At 36.4% G+C, this 16,447-nt stretch overlaps 1 protein-coding gene across 2 annotated transcripts in view; it reads right to left on the minus strand.

Annotated features, from left to right (window-relative positions):
• The window catches only part of SS4 (starch synthase 4), a 39,019-nt gene that overhangs the window by 18,736 nt on the left and 3,836 nt on the right, over positions 1-16,447 (minus strand). Inside the window, exons 2-10 of one of the 2 annotated variants that reach the window (XM_086421100.1) lie at positions 13,063-13,339; positions 12,236-12,317; positions 11,031-12,099; positions 10,848-10,899; positions 9,557-9,679; positions 9,357-9,432; positions 9,091-9,275; positions 8,788-8,982; positions 8,638-8,709 (exon numbers count right to left, since the gene is read on the minus strand). In XM_086421100.1, the coding sequence (XP_086277226.1) occupies positions 8,638-8,709; positions 8,788-8,982; positions 9,091-9,275; positions 9,357-9,432; positions 9,557-9,679; positions 10,848-10,899; positions 11,031-12,099; positions 12,236-12,317; positions 13,063-13,339 (2,131 nt within the window). Of the gene's footprint in view, positions 1-8,637; positions 8,710-8,787; positions 8,983-9,090; positions 9,276-9,356; positions 9,433-9,556; positions 9,680-10,847; positions 10,900-11,030; positions 12,100-12,235; positions 12,318-13,062; positions 13,340-16,447 lie in introns of those variants that run through there. The other variant, XM_086421101.1, reaches the window with a different exon arrangement.

Genomic DNA, 16,447 nt, shown 5'->3' on the forward strand with positions numbered 1-16,447 from the left:
CATGTTACATCCCACCACAATTTGGGCCAAAAGTAATTTTCCGCTACTAAGGCCATTGCTTTGTCTTGCCCAAAGTGACTACCAAGTCCTCCATTATGAGGTTCCACAACAATATCTTGCCAAAGTGCGCAATCCACAATACATAGTTGAGTTCCTTTGAAAAAGAATCCATCATTCAATACATAGTCATCACACACCCCAATCTTGCAATTCTCCACAATTGAGCCAAAGTAGGCATTGTCCTCATACACATCCTCGAGGCAATCAAAACCAATAACTTCAGAAGTCAAGGTGTGCAAACACGATGAACATGTGGTGGACATGTTTGCAATGTCATCGTAAATAGTGGGCGTGGCCAAAACCTTGTCAATGACAAGACTTTTTACTTTCATCCAGTTTGGTAATTTCATCAAACACATCATACGCTTCTGCATCATAAATTGGTTCATCGTTGTAATCCACATGTTCCCCACTTCACCTTCATCCGGTCCGATAATCTCATCAAACATATCATGGGTAGTAAAATAGATGTTGGTTCTCAACCAATCTTCCTCATTTTCATGCTTGGGAGTAAGAAAGGTCTTCTTCATCATGAGTGTTAATCCCTCTTCTTCCTCAAGATCACCACCAATGTCCTCATTGGGAGGTTGACCATAGATGGGTAGCTCTTTAGTTGGTTCGGATTCCACCATTTCCTCCAATAAAAGGGTCTTATTGCAAGGACCATTTGCCTTCTTACAGTTCGAAGACTTGTGTCCAGACTCACAACATTTATAGCACTTGAAGTTGCTACCTTGGAACTAATTTCCAACCCCAAATCGATTTGTATGGGACTAATTAGGGTAGTAGGGATAGACCTTTCTTGTTATCCAACCTTGACAGCATTATTCTTATTCATACTCGAAGAGTTGTCAACATTGGTATCAACTCGAAATGGTTGTCTAACCCTAGAATTCCCTTGGGACTGTTTTCCATACCTTGGGATGCTCTTACTTTGTTGTTTTTCCACCAACAAAGCTCGATTATAGGCCTCCAAAACAGTTCACAAATTTTGTAGACTAAGGATATCTTGAATAGAGGCTCCAAGCCACTAAGATACCTTGCAACTATTGGAAACAATATATATATAAATATATATATTTCTACAATTCTTCTTGGTATCAAAGCCTAGAGGAACCATCTACCCCCTTTGGGCTCCCCTCTCTGGCTCGTGGGATCTTGAAGTCTCCTCTTCTCTTCTTTCATCTTCTTCCTCCCTTCATCAACAACCCTAGTTCTTAAGACCTAATAACCTAGCAGGAACTTTGTTAAAAGGTCTCCCCTTCAGGAGCTTTTTTTCTCATATTCCCTTGATCGCATGTTGTGATAGGGATTCAATCAAATTTTTCACATACTGCGATAATAATTTTTCACATGAGACTATCTCATCTTTGTGGTCAACACTCACTCAAACATATGCATATGCTAGGAATGACTCAAGGATTTATTAGCTTTATAGACATAACCCAGACTACCCAAGGGACTCATAGTGTAACTAATTACTTTGGGTTTCTTCAGTCTCGTTGGGAAGAGCTTTCTCATTATGAGTCTATGACTGAATTGTCTGCAGAGGCAGTGGGGTATGTTGTTAAGAGGATTTCTCGACATCAGATATATCAGTTTCTCATAGGTTTACGTCTTGAGTTTGAGGCATTTCAGACCCAAATTCTTAACAACCACCCTTTACCCTCTCTGTTTGAGACATTTGTGACCATTAATAGTGATGAGCATCGTCGTCGTGTCGTTCCCTCTCAAGCCCCTGGTATTCTTTCTGCTTCAGCTATAGATCAGATGGCTCTAGCAGCAAATTTAGATTTTTTGGAAGTCATGGCCATAGAGGTCGTGGTCATGGTAAAGGAAGTGATCTTACTTGCAGCCAATGTGAGCATGGTTTTAAAACTCGGTTTCACTTCTCATCTCGTCCATGCCTGATTCCGAGTCGTCTCGAACAAGTTTTCCGATACGTTTGAGACGTTTCGTCCAAAATTTTCAAAAATGAACATGAGGTATTAAATCTCGTTATAAAAATTGACTTGTACATCCGTTTCGTCCATGCTTGATACCGAGACGGTTCAAACGATACATCTCGATCTTAGACGAGTTTTGAAACCATAATTGTGAGAATATTGGCCATGAGAAGGCCCGCTATTTTCAGCTCTATCCTCATTTGTTGAGATCTTCTGCCACTCCATCTTTGGGGCATTCTGCTCCCCGTATTGCTATTGTGGAATCATCTTCAGTTCCTCCCTCTGATCCCTTTGCTTCTCTTGGCACTATTGATCTACATCAACTCCAGACCCAGATTGTCACTATTGTACAAAATCAGATCCAGGCTCATACCCACTCATCTTCCACTGTGGCTTTAGTAACCATGCCTCTAGGTACATCCACTGCATTTCATGTCTCTCAGTCTGGTTTTCCTCCACTGACTTGGGTAATTGATTCTGGTGCCTCTAATCACATAACCGATGAGTCTACGCATTTTACTTCTTCCATTGTACTTGCTACTCATAAGGAGGTTCGCTTTGCTGATGGATCCCTTACACCTATCCACAACAAGGGTACCATCTCTTTACCCTCTGGTGTTTCCCTTGATTTTGTGCTTTATGTTCTTAACCTATTACTCAACCTTTTGTCCGTGAGTAGTATTACCAAATCTTTAAATTGCTCTGTAACTTCCTATTCAGTGTATTTTTCAAAACCTAATTTCGAAGAAGATTTTGGGCAAGGGGTATGAGAGGGATGGGTTATACATGTTTGAACCTCAACCTATTGTTGTTCTGACTTCTATGCTTCCTCTTTCTGGAAACCATACTTTTTCTTCTCAAACTTTAGATTTATGGCATGCTCACTTAGGACATGCTAATTTTCAACACTTCTACTCTTTATTTCCTGTTTTAAAAACTTCTTGTAGTGGACACAAGTTTCAGTGTCCTGTGTGAATTTTCTAAACACACACGTAGTTCTTATATTCCTTGCATGCATCAGTTTAATACAATATTTGATTTAGTTCATTTTAATGCGCGGGAGCCTTCCTCTGTTACTACTTTTAATGGTCATAGATATTATGTTATATTTATTAATAATTATTCTCATTGTACTTGGGTTAATTTGATACGTTCTCGTTCTGAGGTGCTCCCTATTTTTGTTAATTTTCTGAAAATATTCAAACCTAATACAACATCACTGTTAAATCTCTTAAACCTGACAACAAAGGAGAATATATTTCTAATGAGATTCAATCCCATCTTCATGAGTATAGTATGCTTCACCAGTTGACTTGTCCCTACACACCTGAACAGAATGTGGTGGCGGAATGCAAGAATCACCACCTTATGAACATTATACACTATCTTCTTCGAGGGATGTATGTTCCCAAGTTATATTAGAATATAACAGTCCTCACTGTGGCTTTTCTCCTTAATTACTTTCCAAGTCACACATTAGGGTGACAGGTACCTCTTCATGTTCTTCGACCTGATAATACTCACTTACCCATTACACCTAGAGTCTTTGGGTGTACTTGTTTTGTTCAGGATAGGACTCCTCATCGCACGAAATTAGATGACATAGTTATTCATTGTGTTTTCTTGGGTTACTCTTCTATGTTAAGGGGGTATCATTGTTATGATCTCCTTTCTCATCGTGTAATTCATTCTTTGGATGTCACATTTTTTGAAAATGTCATTTTTTTCGTGCTACATCTTTGCAACTCTTCCCCTTTGCAGGATTCTTCCCCTACAGTGTTATCCTCTCCGTTTTTCTCTTCATCTTCTTTGTAGAATCCATCTTCATCTTTGCCGCCTCTGAAGGTTTACTCTCATCGCCCTCACCCCTCTCCAACCTTGCCAACTTCCTCCTTAGACTTAAGTATACCTCCTTCTACACTTCATATTTCATCTATTTGCAACTCTCACTTACCTATTGCACTTCATAAAGGTAAGTTGGGGTGTATTACTAATCATCCTATTGCCCAGTTTGTTTCCTATTAGGGACTCTCTCCTTATCAAGCCTACCTTACTGCCACTAATCCTATTCGAGTTCTTCGATCTGTATCAGAGGCTTTGTGAGATCCTAAGTGGACTGGATCCATGACCGCTAAGATCGATGCTTTGTAGAAGAATCACACGTAGGAGCTTGTTCCCCTTTCCCTCTGAGGAGCGGACTGTTGGTTGTAAATGGATTTTCACTATCAAATATCTCACAGATGGCACTGTCAATCAATACAACGCCCGCCTATTTGCTAAGGGATTTATGCAGACTCCAAGAAAGGATTTTGGTGCTACATTTTCCCCTGTAGCTAAACTTTTTACTATCTGCCTCCTTATCTCTTTAGTTGTTTGTCATTCACGGCCTCTTTACTAGTTCGATGCAAAGAATGCATTTTTGAATTATGATCTGACTAAGGTTATCTATATGTAACCCCCTCCCAGATTTCGTCTTCAGGGGAGTATCTTGGGAAAATATATCGTCTTCTCAAATCTCTATATGGGTTAAAGCAATCTCAGCGAGCTTGGTTTCAACGATTTTCTGAGGTCATTTTATCTATGGAATTTTTTAGATGCCACTCAGATCATACTTACTTTATTCGTCGAGGAGTGGATGGCCATTGCACCATTATTTTGATATATGTGGATGATATTATAGTGACTAGAGATGATGGACAGTGGATTGACAGGGTTAAGATGTTTTTAAGTCGTGTTTTTCATATTAAGGACTTGGTCCCCTCAAGCACTTCTTGGGAATAGGAGTGGCCCGCTCTTACCGTGGTATTTCGTTATCGTAGCGCAAATACACATTAGATCTTCTTCAAGACACTGGTATGCTTGGTTGTTGTCCTGCCTACTCTCCTATGGATCAAAATCATTACCTTCATGCCAAAGTTGGTAATCTATTATCTAATCCTTCTTATCAGAGACTCGTAGGCCGCCTGATTTATCTGACTAACACAAGACCGAATTTGACCTTTGCAGTTAAGGTGGTCAGTCAGTTTATGTATGCCCCGTGCACCTTTCATCTTGATGTTTATCGTATCTTCGTTATTTGAAGTCTCGTCCTGGTAAGGACTTTTCTACTCTTCTACTGCCCAACCACATTTGTCCTGCTTCATTGATGCTGATTATGTTGCTTCTCTTACAGATAAGAGATCTACCTCTGATTTTTGTACTTTTAATGGTAATAACCTAATCTCGTGGCAAAATAAGAAACAGAGTGTGATTTCTCGTTCTCTTGCTGAAGCTGAATATCATGTTATGGCCTTTGACACTTGTGAGCTTATTTGGCTAAGATCTTTGATGATGGAGCTAGGTTTTCTAGTCTCTGGTTCTTCCACTATGTTTTGTGATAACAAGTCTGCCATCATGCTTGCATCTGACATGATTCTTCACAAAAGAACCAAGCATATAGAGGTTGATGTTCACTTTCTCAGAGAGAAAGTTTGATTTGACACCCTTCAGATAGTCTTTGTGTTTTCTTTAGAACAGCTTGAAGGGGAGTATTGGAAACACTAACGTTTATGTTTACTATTTTTTTGTTTTTCTCTTTTATTATTTACATGTAAGGGCGTTTACATCCATTTACTCTTTTATTAATATATATATTATCTGTCTACAATTCTTCTACAACCATTTGTTCTTTGGTTTCGTTCAAATCAACTCTTACTACGAATTAATAGAACTCTTCAGTGTATTCAGCCACACTCCCATGTTGTTAAAGATTGTACAAGGCTTTATACATGGTTTGCATGTAATTGAAAGGAAGAAATTGCTCATTAAGCTTCGTCTTCATCTTGCACAAATCATTGACCTTCTATTTACCTCTCCAAACTCAACTCTCTTGCAATTATTCTCACCATGCAGAAGCTCTTCTCTCAAGCTTGATGGCAACTAATTTCACTTTAACACCTTGAAAACCCCATAATAATCGAAAAATCATTCAAGAGTATTTAAGCCAATCAACAAATTCATCAGGATTGAGGCTACCTTGAAATTCTGATAGAACTACCTTGAAACTATTCTCCAATTGAAAATTACTATTCTGATTCATCCCAAAAGGATTTTCTAAATCGGAAGAGCTCAAGTTAGAATTTTCATCGTCTCCAAATATAGAATAAGGAGATTGAGGCCTTCGACGTTGCTCCATTAAAGGTTCAAGGCGCTAAACAATTTCAGTTAAAGCGTCAACTTCCCTTCAAAAGTGTTCAATCTCATCTTGCGGATTAGGACGGTGGTGCTATCACATTTTCTTCCAGATTAATAACAGCGTTGGCCCGTCCCTGCCACGCTAAGTTCGTCCTCGTCCTCATGGTTATTGATTCCTTTCGAATATCCAATGGCACAACTTAAATAGTCAAACACCAAAATTTTCAGATCTGAAATCACAAATAGATCTGAAAATCTGCAACTTCAATGAATCTGAAATTTGAAACAAATCAGAAATTGAAATAGATCTGAAAATCTACAATCTTCAACAGATCTGTAATTAGATTGAACTTCTCTCCAAATTAGATTAAACTCCATTTGCTCTGATACCAAATTATGCAATCAGATCTAGAAATTTAAACTTATTTGTGTGAAAACATCAAAAGAAGTTGAGAAGTTAAGTTGGAAGAGAAAACTCTCTCTAGAATCTATTTCATTCAACTAAAAACTGATTTACAGCTACATTCGATGGCCTATTGTTACCAACCAACTACTCCAAAAGACTGATCTATTGGAGAAGGAGAGAACTATGAATATAAGAGGGTCATGGGGCTTAACTAGGGTATAACTCACCCGAGCGTGGAGGAAAATATACACACAACATTCCCCCTCACTCATAAGGATGGAAAGATTCGAACCCGTAACCTATACAAACCAGTGCTCTAATACCATGTTAACCAACCAACTACTCCAAAAGACCGATCTATTGACAAGAGGAGAACTATGAATATAAGAGGGTCACGAGGCTTAGCAGGGATATGACTCAACCGAGAGTGGAGGAAAATATACACTAAACACCTATTTATAGAGAAAACAGAAACATAACAGACTAAGTGAAATGACTACATTACCCTTACACGAACACTTGAAATAACAAAAGAAAACTAACAATACTAACTAACTATTTGATGTTGTTGATAACCAAAATAACAAAAAACTAAGTAACTTGGACTGCATCATGAATAAAGTGGCCTATTTTCAGGAAATGAAAAAGAATTTTTAAAAAGGTCACAAAGTGAGTTATCTTCAGGAAATAAAAAGGAAGTTCGGAAATTTTTCAACCCATTTTTTAAAAATTAATACAAAAGGCTTTCATTAAAATAAAAACTTGTACAAGACGTGTAAATCATACACACAATACTAGTTTATTATATAAATCAAATAGAAACAATTAGTTAGTTATTTATAGTCTTATTTTTTGTAATTAATAAAATATGAATAATTTTTAATCAAAGTAAAATGTAAACTAAAAAACAAAAAATCTAGTGCATCCAATGTATGCATATACGTTGTGTTATAAGCATGTTAGTATGTTCATCTCATCATTTATGGTCTAATTAATTGAGAACAAAGGTATTGCAAGAACTAAAAGTCGTAAAAAATTAAAAATGGGTAACTATGTGTCAGCATAGTTGTTAACACATTCTTTCTTTTTTTCCTTTTTTTTTTTTTTTTTTTTTTTTTGAAGATATTAACAGTTTCTTAAGTGCACCATTCATCCAAATGAAATAAGATTATAGAAGCAAGGCTCCAAAGAGACCAAGACTGATTCAAAATGAAGTTAAGAGTTTTCTAAAGCTGGTGGCAACTTAAAGGTGCAAGGTCATAGAAGAGGACTATTTAGTTAAATGACATTTTTTTTTGTTTTTTGTTTTTTGTTTTTCGGTATTTAACATAACATAATTTGTTAATTTTGATGAATAATTATGGCCATTTTCGAACTGCTAAAGGCTTAGATACTAGAGCTAGTGCATCAAAGAACACTTGGACATTCATTTCCATACTACATATAGCTGTATTTTGCTCTTTAAGTACTTTAGGTAAACACGATTAGGATCATTTTGATGGATAGTTATATTTAGCAGCTAAGGTCTTAGATAGCTCAGCTAGTGTGCAACAGTACTATGGAGTATGGACATTGATTTCCATACTCTATATAGTTATTTATTATGGTTTAATGGTTTATGGGAGTGTTTTCATGCTTGCTTTATCATTTGTTAACGTTTAAAAAAAATCACTGTATTTCCGTCATGCTTTTGAAATTGCATTATTTTCACACGACGTAAAAATGTCCCTTTTGTGAGAATCAAAATACACTGCAACATAGAAATTTACTGCCATGATGGGATATAACTGCATTAAAAACAAAGAGTGAATAAGTTGAGACTTTTGTTTCGGTCAAACTGGGAAAAAAAGACTTTCAGGTGCAATTACAACTTTCAAGACAAAGACCTAAAAATGCATCATTGTCTTGCCAAAACATCATTTTTTAAAACAGATTCATTAGTGTGGCATAATAGTAAAGAGAGGGTGAAAATCAGAAGCAACTAATGAATCATTCACAAAGAATAAGCAAACAATTTATAATAAATGTACAAGTCAAAGGCATCATTCATACCTCTGCAGTCCGCACCTCTTGAGCATATGTGGGAGATACTGTTGTTACAATGTTCGAGAAAACAACTGCACCCTGAAACATTGTAACATGTAAGAGAGAGAGATGATTTTTTAAGTTCCTTGAATTTTAACCAACTTAGAAATGCTTTACCTTAACAGGGTTGACTCTGTCATGTGATGAATTGTCCTGCATCCTATCTGGTCTATTTAGCTGGTAAACATCAAGGCCACAGGATGCCAATTCTGAAGGAGGGGCTGTACCCTGATATTCAAAATTGTGGCACGTAAAGCAAATTCTAGCTGAATTAAGACCTTTAGGTGCATATAGATCCCAATAAAGAGGTGCCTGGAAAAGCAAGAACATACTCGTTATAAATAATAAAAAATAACATAACTAATCCTATCTAGAGAGAACTAAAGGTTATAATTAAGATTTTGCATGTTGTGTCCCTACAATAAACGCTGTCTGCCAGTCATGGCAATGGATTATATCTGGTTTCTTGCCAGCTTGAAGAAGCAACTCAAGTGCTGCACGGCAAAAATATGAGAAACGTTTGAAGTCATCATGCTCCCCATAAATTTGTCCTCTCCAAAAGAATTTCGTCGGATGCTGAGGCTCAATAAAATAGACAGGAAGACCTGAATCATCACAATTTTATTCAGAATGAACAATTTCAATCTATTATAAAAAGAAAAAGAAAAATAACAAATATTCTAAACCTTCAATTGTTCCAACCCAAACTTTATTTTTGAATAGTCGTCCATCAAAGTAAGACTCTAACACGACATCTAATACCTGCATGACAAGTTAAACAATGAAAAATAGCTTATGAGTCCAAGAAGTTATTTTGTGAAAATAAGTAAACAAATAATCAAGCATATTGCATAAGTCTCTGCACCCCATTATACAACTAACATACCTTTAAATCACTTATACGGTCATATTGCATGCAATCATATTTCGGAAGAACAATTTCCACAAGGTGTCCTTTCTTCTGCAGTGCTTTACCAAGACCGGATACAACATCCCCCAAACCTCCAACCTTTAATATAGGCAATTAGTATTAGAATTTCAATGCAAGAACCAAGGAAGGTCTTATCAATGCACAAATGTATAACTCCCCAGGAATTTCAATTGCACTTATATTCATCACTGTAGGAATTGGATTCAAGCTTTCCCCAGCCCCTTCTAATCAATGGACTCCTGACGTATACGAAGAAATTGAAGAACTTACGAAACACAAATCTAGGCAATAGAAAAATGAAAAGGGATGGCATTTCAGTAACATAGCTAGTGAATCAGAATGATAATACCAACCTCATCAATAGAGCACAAGATACTAGATGGGTCAAATGTAAATGTTCTTCGGAAACATCTCGAGAAGTGTACATGCATCTATGATATGATGAGAATTTATCTCTAGGCAAAAAAAATTTTAATTTATTTATTTTTTGGTGTCTTGAAAAGCAATTTTTTGGCTAGTTAGAAATATGCAAGTGTCCACTTTGATGCGAGTTTCACGGTGATTCATGAGAAAGTCCTTTTTTATAAGTAGTTATATAATTATATTAAATATAGTGTACAATAGAAAGGGAAGACTTCCCACTAAAAACAACAATGGCTCCTATTTCAAGTTTCCGACTATGAAGAGAACTTGGAGTTTGATATTAGTAAATTTTAATCCATCTTCTCTAAATGAACAACTATCTTAAGAGGTTTGAGTCAAGATGCTGCTGCTTTATCTTATCTTTCTTTTGACATAACCAACATGCTTTGAATATAGATGTCTTTGAAAGTAACTCCTTAAATGATGTTGAGTATCTACTTAAAAAAATATCGAGCTCCCACAATAAATATTTATCTTTTACATGGTAGATATAAGGGTATCAATGGGCCAGGCTGGCCTGCAGCCTATCCTGCTGCAGACTGGGCTAGGCCTGTCTAGTTAGAGGAGCAGACTAAGATTTGGGGTTTACGCCCAACAAGGCCTCTGCAAATCCCAACCCACAAGTTGGCCCAAATGCAGTTGAGTCACGCTAGAGGCAAGCCAGAATTGAGTTTACTAAATGCCCAGCACAATTAATAATAAATGGACTGGGCTTATGCTACGTTATTAAAAGCGAACCATTTAAGCCACAAACCGGCCCATTGATACCCCTACTAGGTATGATTTGACAAGACATATATAAAAAAGGAAGAGTCAAGTCTACCTTCGCAACAGGAGCCATCTCTGCTGCAATATGAATGATATGCAGCCCTGTACTGCAATGATAAGAAAGAAGTGTAAGTTAAAAATAGCATGTCAACATGTATTCATATTGACACAAACTGATCATAAACTCAGAGAAGTCTATGCAATAGACAACTTTTATGTGGTAAGAAAAAGAAAATACCTCGTTGGAGATATCAGCCTAAGAAGGGCAGCCACAACGTCAGACTCATTTTTGTCATTACAAGCCAAGTACGCATCACAAATACGTCTATCTCTCTTCCAAGCCATTTCTCTCAAAAACTTTGCATCATTTGAAGATATTTTCTTCTCCAGCAACCAACCATCTATAATAAGCAACAAGCGACTCCAGAATCCCCATGGCATATCATCCGCAGGTTCATCGACTGCCTTTCTCTTGCTTTCTTCTTTTATAGTATTAAGTATATCTTGAAATTCCTTAACAGATTCTTGGTATAACTGAACATGAGAATGTATCTCCTCATCAGACCTTTGAAGGCGTTCTTCTAAGAGTCGTATTTTCTGTTGCATTAACACGTTATATTGATTCATTTTTTCAGATGACAATCGATACGAATTTGCTTCTTCGAGAGATTCTTCCAACCTATCAACCTTCTTTCGGAGCTCATGATTTTGTTGTAGAACTGCAATAGCTTGATCTGCTTGTTTGGTGGCCTTATCAAGCATTCCCTGCAAATTTCCTACCTTACCCCACAAGTCCTTGCACTCAAGTTTTAGTGAAGAAAGTTTTGAAACGTCTTCCTGAGCAACTTCAAGTCTAGACTCCAAGTCCTTCAAGGCAGCCTCCAAAGAAGAGCGTTCATTCTCTAGTGCTAATACACGTTCATCTGTCCCCTTGACATTACTCAATTGCTCCTTAAGTTCTTGTATATCATCCTTCAGAGACATTTTCTCTTTCCTTAATGTGCTAAGTTCCTCGCTGAGAGAACGAAAACTTTCGTCTTTTAAAGTTTTGTTCTGGTTCTCATATGTGTCGTGATTACTTCCCTCGGTACCACTCCTTCCAGAGAGTTCATTCTTCAGTTTCTCCAATTGATCTTCCAGGAGTTCCACATTTATCTTTTCTTGGGCTGCAACTTTAATTCGTGCATCAGTTTCTGCCAACCTCATCTCCAAGATCTTAATTTCTCCTTGCAAAGCCGCCTTCTCAGTAATTATCCTATCAATATCTTTGAGTGCACGAATCCGAGCTTCATTGAGAAGCAAAATATCTTACAAAGGACAAAAATTAAAAAACAATAAATAAATAAATAAAATAAAGGGGAAACAGTACACCACTTTAAAATAGAAATTCAATGAAAAAGACAAGAATAAAGAGTTCAGTAGCGTAGGAGAGAAATTGCTAACTTTTTTCAGCATTTCTTATCATGCCTATCAAATCCTCAAGTCGAAGATTTGAAAGCTGCTCTCCGTTGCTGGCATTCTCAGACTGTTAGACAAAATAGAACATAATTTCTATTAGAACTATGGAATTCAGTTTAGGGAAGATAATTCCTTACGAAAAATAAAGATTATAAGTTTATAAATTGTTCTGGACGTTGGGGTAGGGGAAGGGGAAGGGGATAGTGGGGCAATTCAAGAAGGCATGAATTAACGAAGGTATGAGGTGGAATAGAAGCCATAAAAATAATATGTCGAGAAATTTGGAGTCCGGAACTATACAAAACACAAGATTGGCACCAATTAGACCCTTCAGGGATGGATGCAAACAGAACCTATGAGTGCATTACATTTGGGTAGGGTAAACACTTGGGTATGTTAAAATTATAAAGAATTAGATATCACTAGTCTGAATATTATTATAGACTATACAATCTATTTAAATAGTATCCACTAGTAGAATTTTTAAATAACTACATCTATTTATGCTGTACAATACGAATTATATTTTAATAATTCATATCAAATACATTATATAAGGTTCCAGGCATAGTTATCTAATTTTTAGCTGATATTATACAACAAAAATAAATATTTTATCAGAGTTTTCTTGGTTTATGACCATGTCGGATGAAGAGTCCCGATTAAGAAATGATCCTTCAATACTTTCATGAGAACTTATATTGTGTTTGTAGACTGTGTTTCAGGCACGTTTATTCATTAATATACAATAGAAAAATCTCAAATCATCAGAAACTACAAAATCATATATATATTGGGTTGGAGAAGAATACCGAAGACTTTGTCTCCACTAAAGATGTTGCATCATCAAAATCTGCAACTTCAGTGATTTCAACAATAATACTAGAATCAATTTTGTCAGTAGATGTGTTTTCATCACCAATCGGCTGGAAGTTCTCATTCATTGGTGTTTCCTTATGCAAACTTGAGATAAAATCTGTAGAATCACTATTAATTTCAGTGCTCTCATTGCCATTTGGTTGGAAGCTCTCATTCATTGGTAAGCGGTTGGAGGATGGTTTTTTCGACTGTTGTTTCTTCTGTTGGGAACTGCATGAATTCCAATATTTTGTCAATTTAAAACATAATAGGCAAAAAGGGATTGAAGTACAAGATGAGTATGAACTTCTCCTAACATTCAGAATTGAATTACAAGGGTCCAAATCGATTTTGCCCATAAAATCCTAATGAATGGTAACTCTAAATCACTTCTTTCATGGAAACAAAGCAAACTTCTTACTCATCATACAACATAATTAAAAAGAGTCTAATTATAGCAAAATATTTTACTCAAGATGTTAAGTTCACAAAAGTATAGCTGAAAGAGATCATCATCTTTATCATAGAAATTTTATCCCAAAGATTTGGGGTGGCCAAATGAATCTTGTTCCTCCTTTCAATTCTATCCAAAGCCACATCTTTTGTTATTGAAAGGATGTTCATATCCACTTTCACTATCTCGATCCATGTTTTGTTGGGTCTTCTTCTTGCTCTATTAGAACCTTCAACTTGTATATTCCTTTTAATTGGAACTGTAATCAGCTTTCGTTGAACATGCCCAAAACAATCTCAATCAATGTTCCCTTAGTTTATCGTATATTGGAGCTATTCCTACATTTTCCAGAATGTGTTCATTTCTATGGCTATCTTTCCTAGTCCTTCTACTCATCCATCTCAACATCTTCAACTCTGCTAAGCTCAATATATTAACATGATGTTTCTTAACTTCCCAACATTCATTTTGCAACAAGTGCTCAATGTGAAGGCGAACTTGTGCCAACATTTAATGATTCGCCACATGACAAAAGTGAGTGGCTGAGGCAATGGCCAAGCATCAACCAACTACCAAATCAATACAATATCCTACTATTGAATCAAAACGTGTGCCTAACGTGGGAAGAGATGTAAATGTAATGTCATGATGAGTTTCCATTAGTGAGAGAATTCTGGCACATGGGAATTGATTAGCTAATGTCCTTGCCTCGTATGCTTGAGGCACATTTGATTATTGGTTCTCGCACCAAAATTACCCTTACCTCATTTGCCTTTGGAACATTTGACTGTTGGCCCTTGCACCAAGGGCCAGTCACACCTCGCTTTTTGGGGGACGCAATTGACCATTGCCCCTAACTCATATTTCGCATTTCCCCCATTCCCATGAGACCCGGTTAACCGTTAGTGTACACATGAAAGTGGCCTGACCTCACTTGCCAGAAACAATTTTTTTGTTTGAATAAGTAGAAAAAAATGATTGGCTACCCTAGCATCAAGGTCATACAGCTTTGCTTGATGAGCACAAATCTAGAAAGTAATTTAGGACATATTAGTTACATGATGCCCCATTTTATATTGAAATGCCTGCCTCAGAAGCTATCACCATCTCCTCGCCATGTTGAGAACCAAGGTATATAGTGCCAACTAGACCACCTAGTGCACCACTCAAGTTCCAATAGCATGATAGCAATGTGATACATATATGCTAGCTCGGAGCAACAAAATGTCAATAATACGTGATTGGCATACTAAGTTACTAACAAAGGACCACAGACATTTAGCTTGGAACCCTCCACCATCATTTGGCACCATTCCTTCTTTTGTTGCATGAAAGAAGTGAGCATTATTCTTTCAAGGGTGATGATTGAGCCTAGTGCCTCGTCACAAAATGCACTCAAGGTAAGGAAGGAGTTGAGATTGCAAGGGGCACCTAGTAGAGAGCACATAAGCAACAAACTAACTTTTATGTTAGGTGTCAGGGGACATTATAACACCCCCAACAGCTCCAAGCAGGAATTCAACACTTTCGTTTTTAAGTCATGCACATACGTATTCCAAACAGATTTCAGTTAAAACGCATTTTTGTCCTTCGATATCCAATATGCCTATAAATAGGGAGCTTGGGGCATAATAAAAGGATCTGACCCATAATCTTGTGCAGCAATCCATAGCTATCACTCCCTTATCTCTGTTGTTCCACACATTCATTCTAACTCCTTCCAACTTCTCATCTCCCTCAATGCAATGATGATAGAACGGCCATCTACTTGATTTAAGCAAAAGATAGAACCGCACACACGCAACAAGTCTAACCTATCATGCCACACCACTATGTCCTTGTCTGGCCTATTTAGATGGGACTCTCTTTGTAGATCATTGAGAAAGTTTAATATTGCTTTGTACTCAGAAGGCCATCTAGACAATCATTTCTCTTAATTAATATAATACATTTTATATCTTTCAAAAGGGGAAAAAAAGTCCTTGTCTGCCTTCATAAAATTAAATTAAGGGGAGCTATCGTTTTTTATTTTAATCAAGTAATATTCTGTTTTTAATTGCTTGGTTTGTACATATCTTGTTATTGTGGATGGTGGAAAGCATTTACTTCTCTCACACCTTCTAGTTGAATTGACAATTTTCAAATTTTAAATTCTATGTTTAATATTTTTTAATTATCTATAACAATAGAGATTCTCTTTACAAATATATTTATTGCATGATTTTTTTTATAAGTTTATTGCATTATTAACTAGTGATAAATAACTTAAATGATTTATAGATAAACATTAGAAAAGAAAAGAGAACCATCATTACCTATTTACTATTTGCCATCCATTATAAATGTGCCCACAACTTATTAGGCATCAAAATGACTTTTTCTTTTATTTCTGTGTAGGAATAAATCCATAGATTTCTAGGTACAAGATTTTCTTTCATTGCACATATGATATTTCCACTACTGTTTCAGTTATTGTCTACTATGCCTCTTTTACTACAGTTACAGTTACAGTTCCAGTCTTGATGCATAGTTTCCATCATATGCTATAGTGTCGTTATATAATGCTAAAACGAGTTATAAGGTCTATACTTATGTTGCACCCACAAAGGCTTGGAAGCATCTTAAAGAGAGTGACCTAGTTTGCACTTCAACCCATTGTTTATCTAGTCAAAAGTGAAAAAGTACATTATACATCTATTTTTGGGAAACAATGAAAAGGTACAATTTTCAGCGATCACAAGGCATACATAATTTTATTCATGATTAGGGAAATTTTGTTTAAAAATTCTATTACTTTTGGCATCTGCTTTCATAATGAAAATAACATAAGTTAAATTAGTATTCAGGCAATTGTCTTCTTCATTTAGATGCTACTCTTCTATTTT

The sequence above is a fragment of the Akebia trifoliata genome, chromosome 13, assembly GCF_017979445.1.
Source record: "Akebia trifoliata isolate Shusen 1 chromosome 13, ASM1797944v1, whole genome shotgun sequence".
NCBI lineage: Eukaryota > Viridiplantae > Streptophyta > Magnoliopsida > Ranunculales > Lardizabalaceae > Akebia > Akebia trifoliata.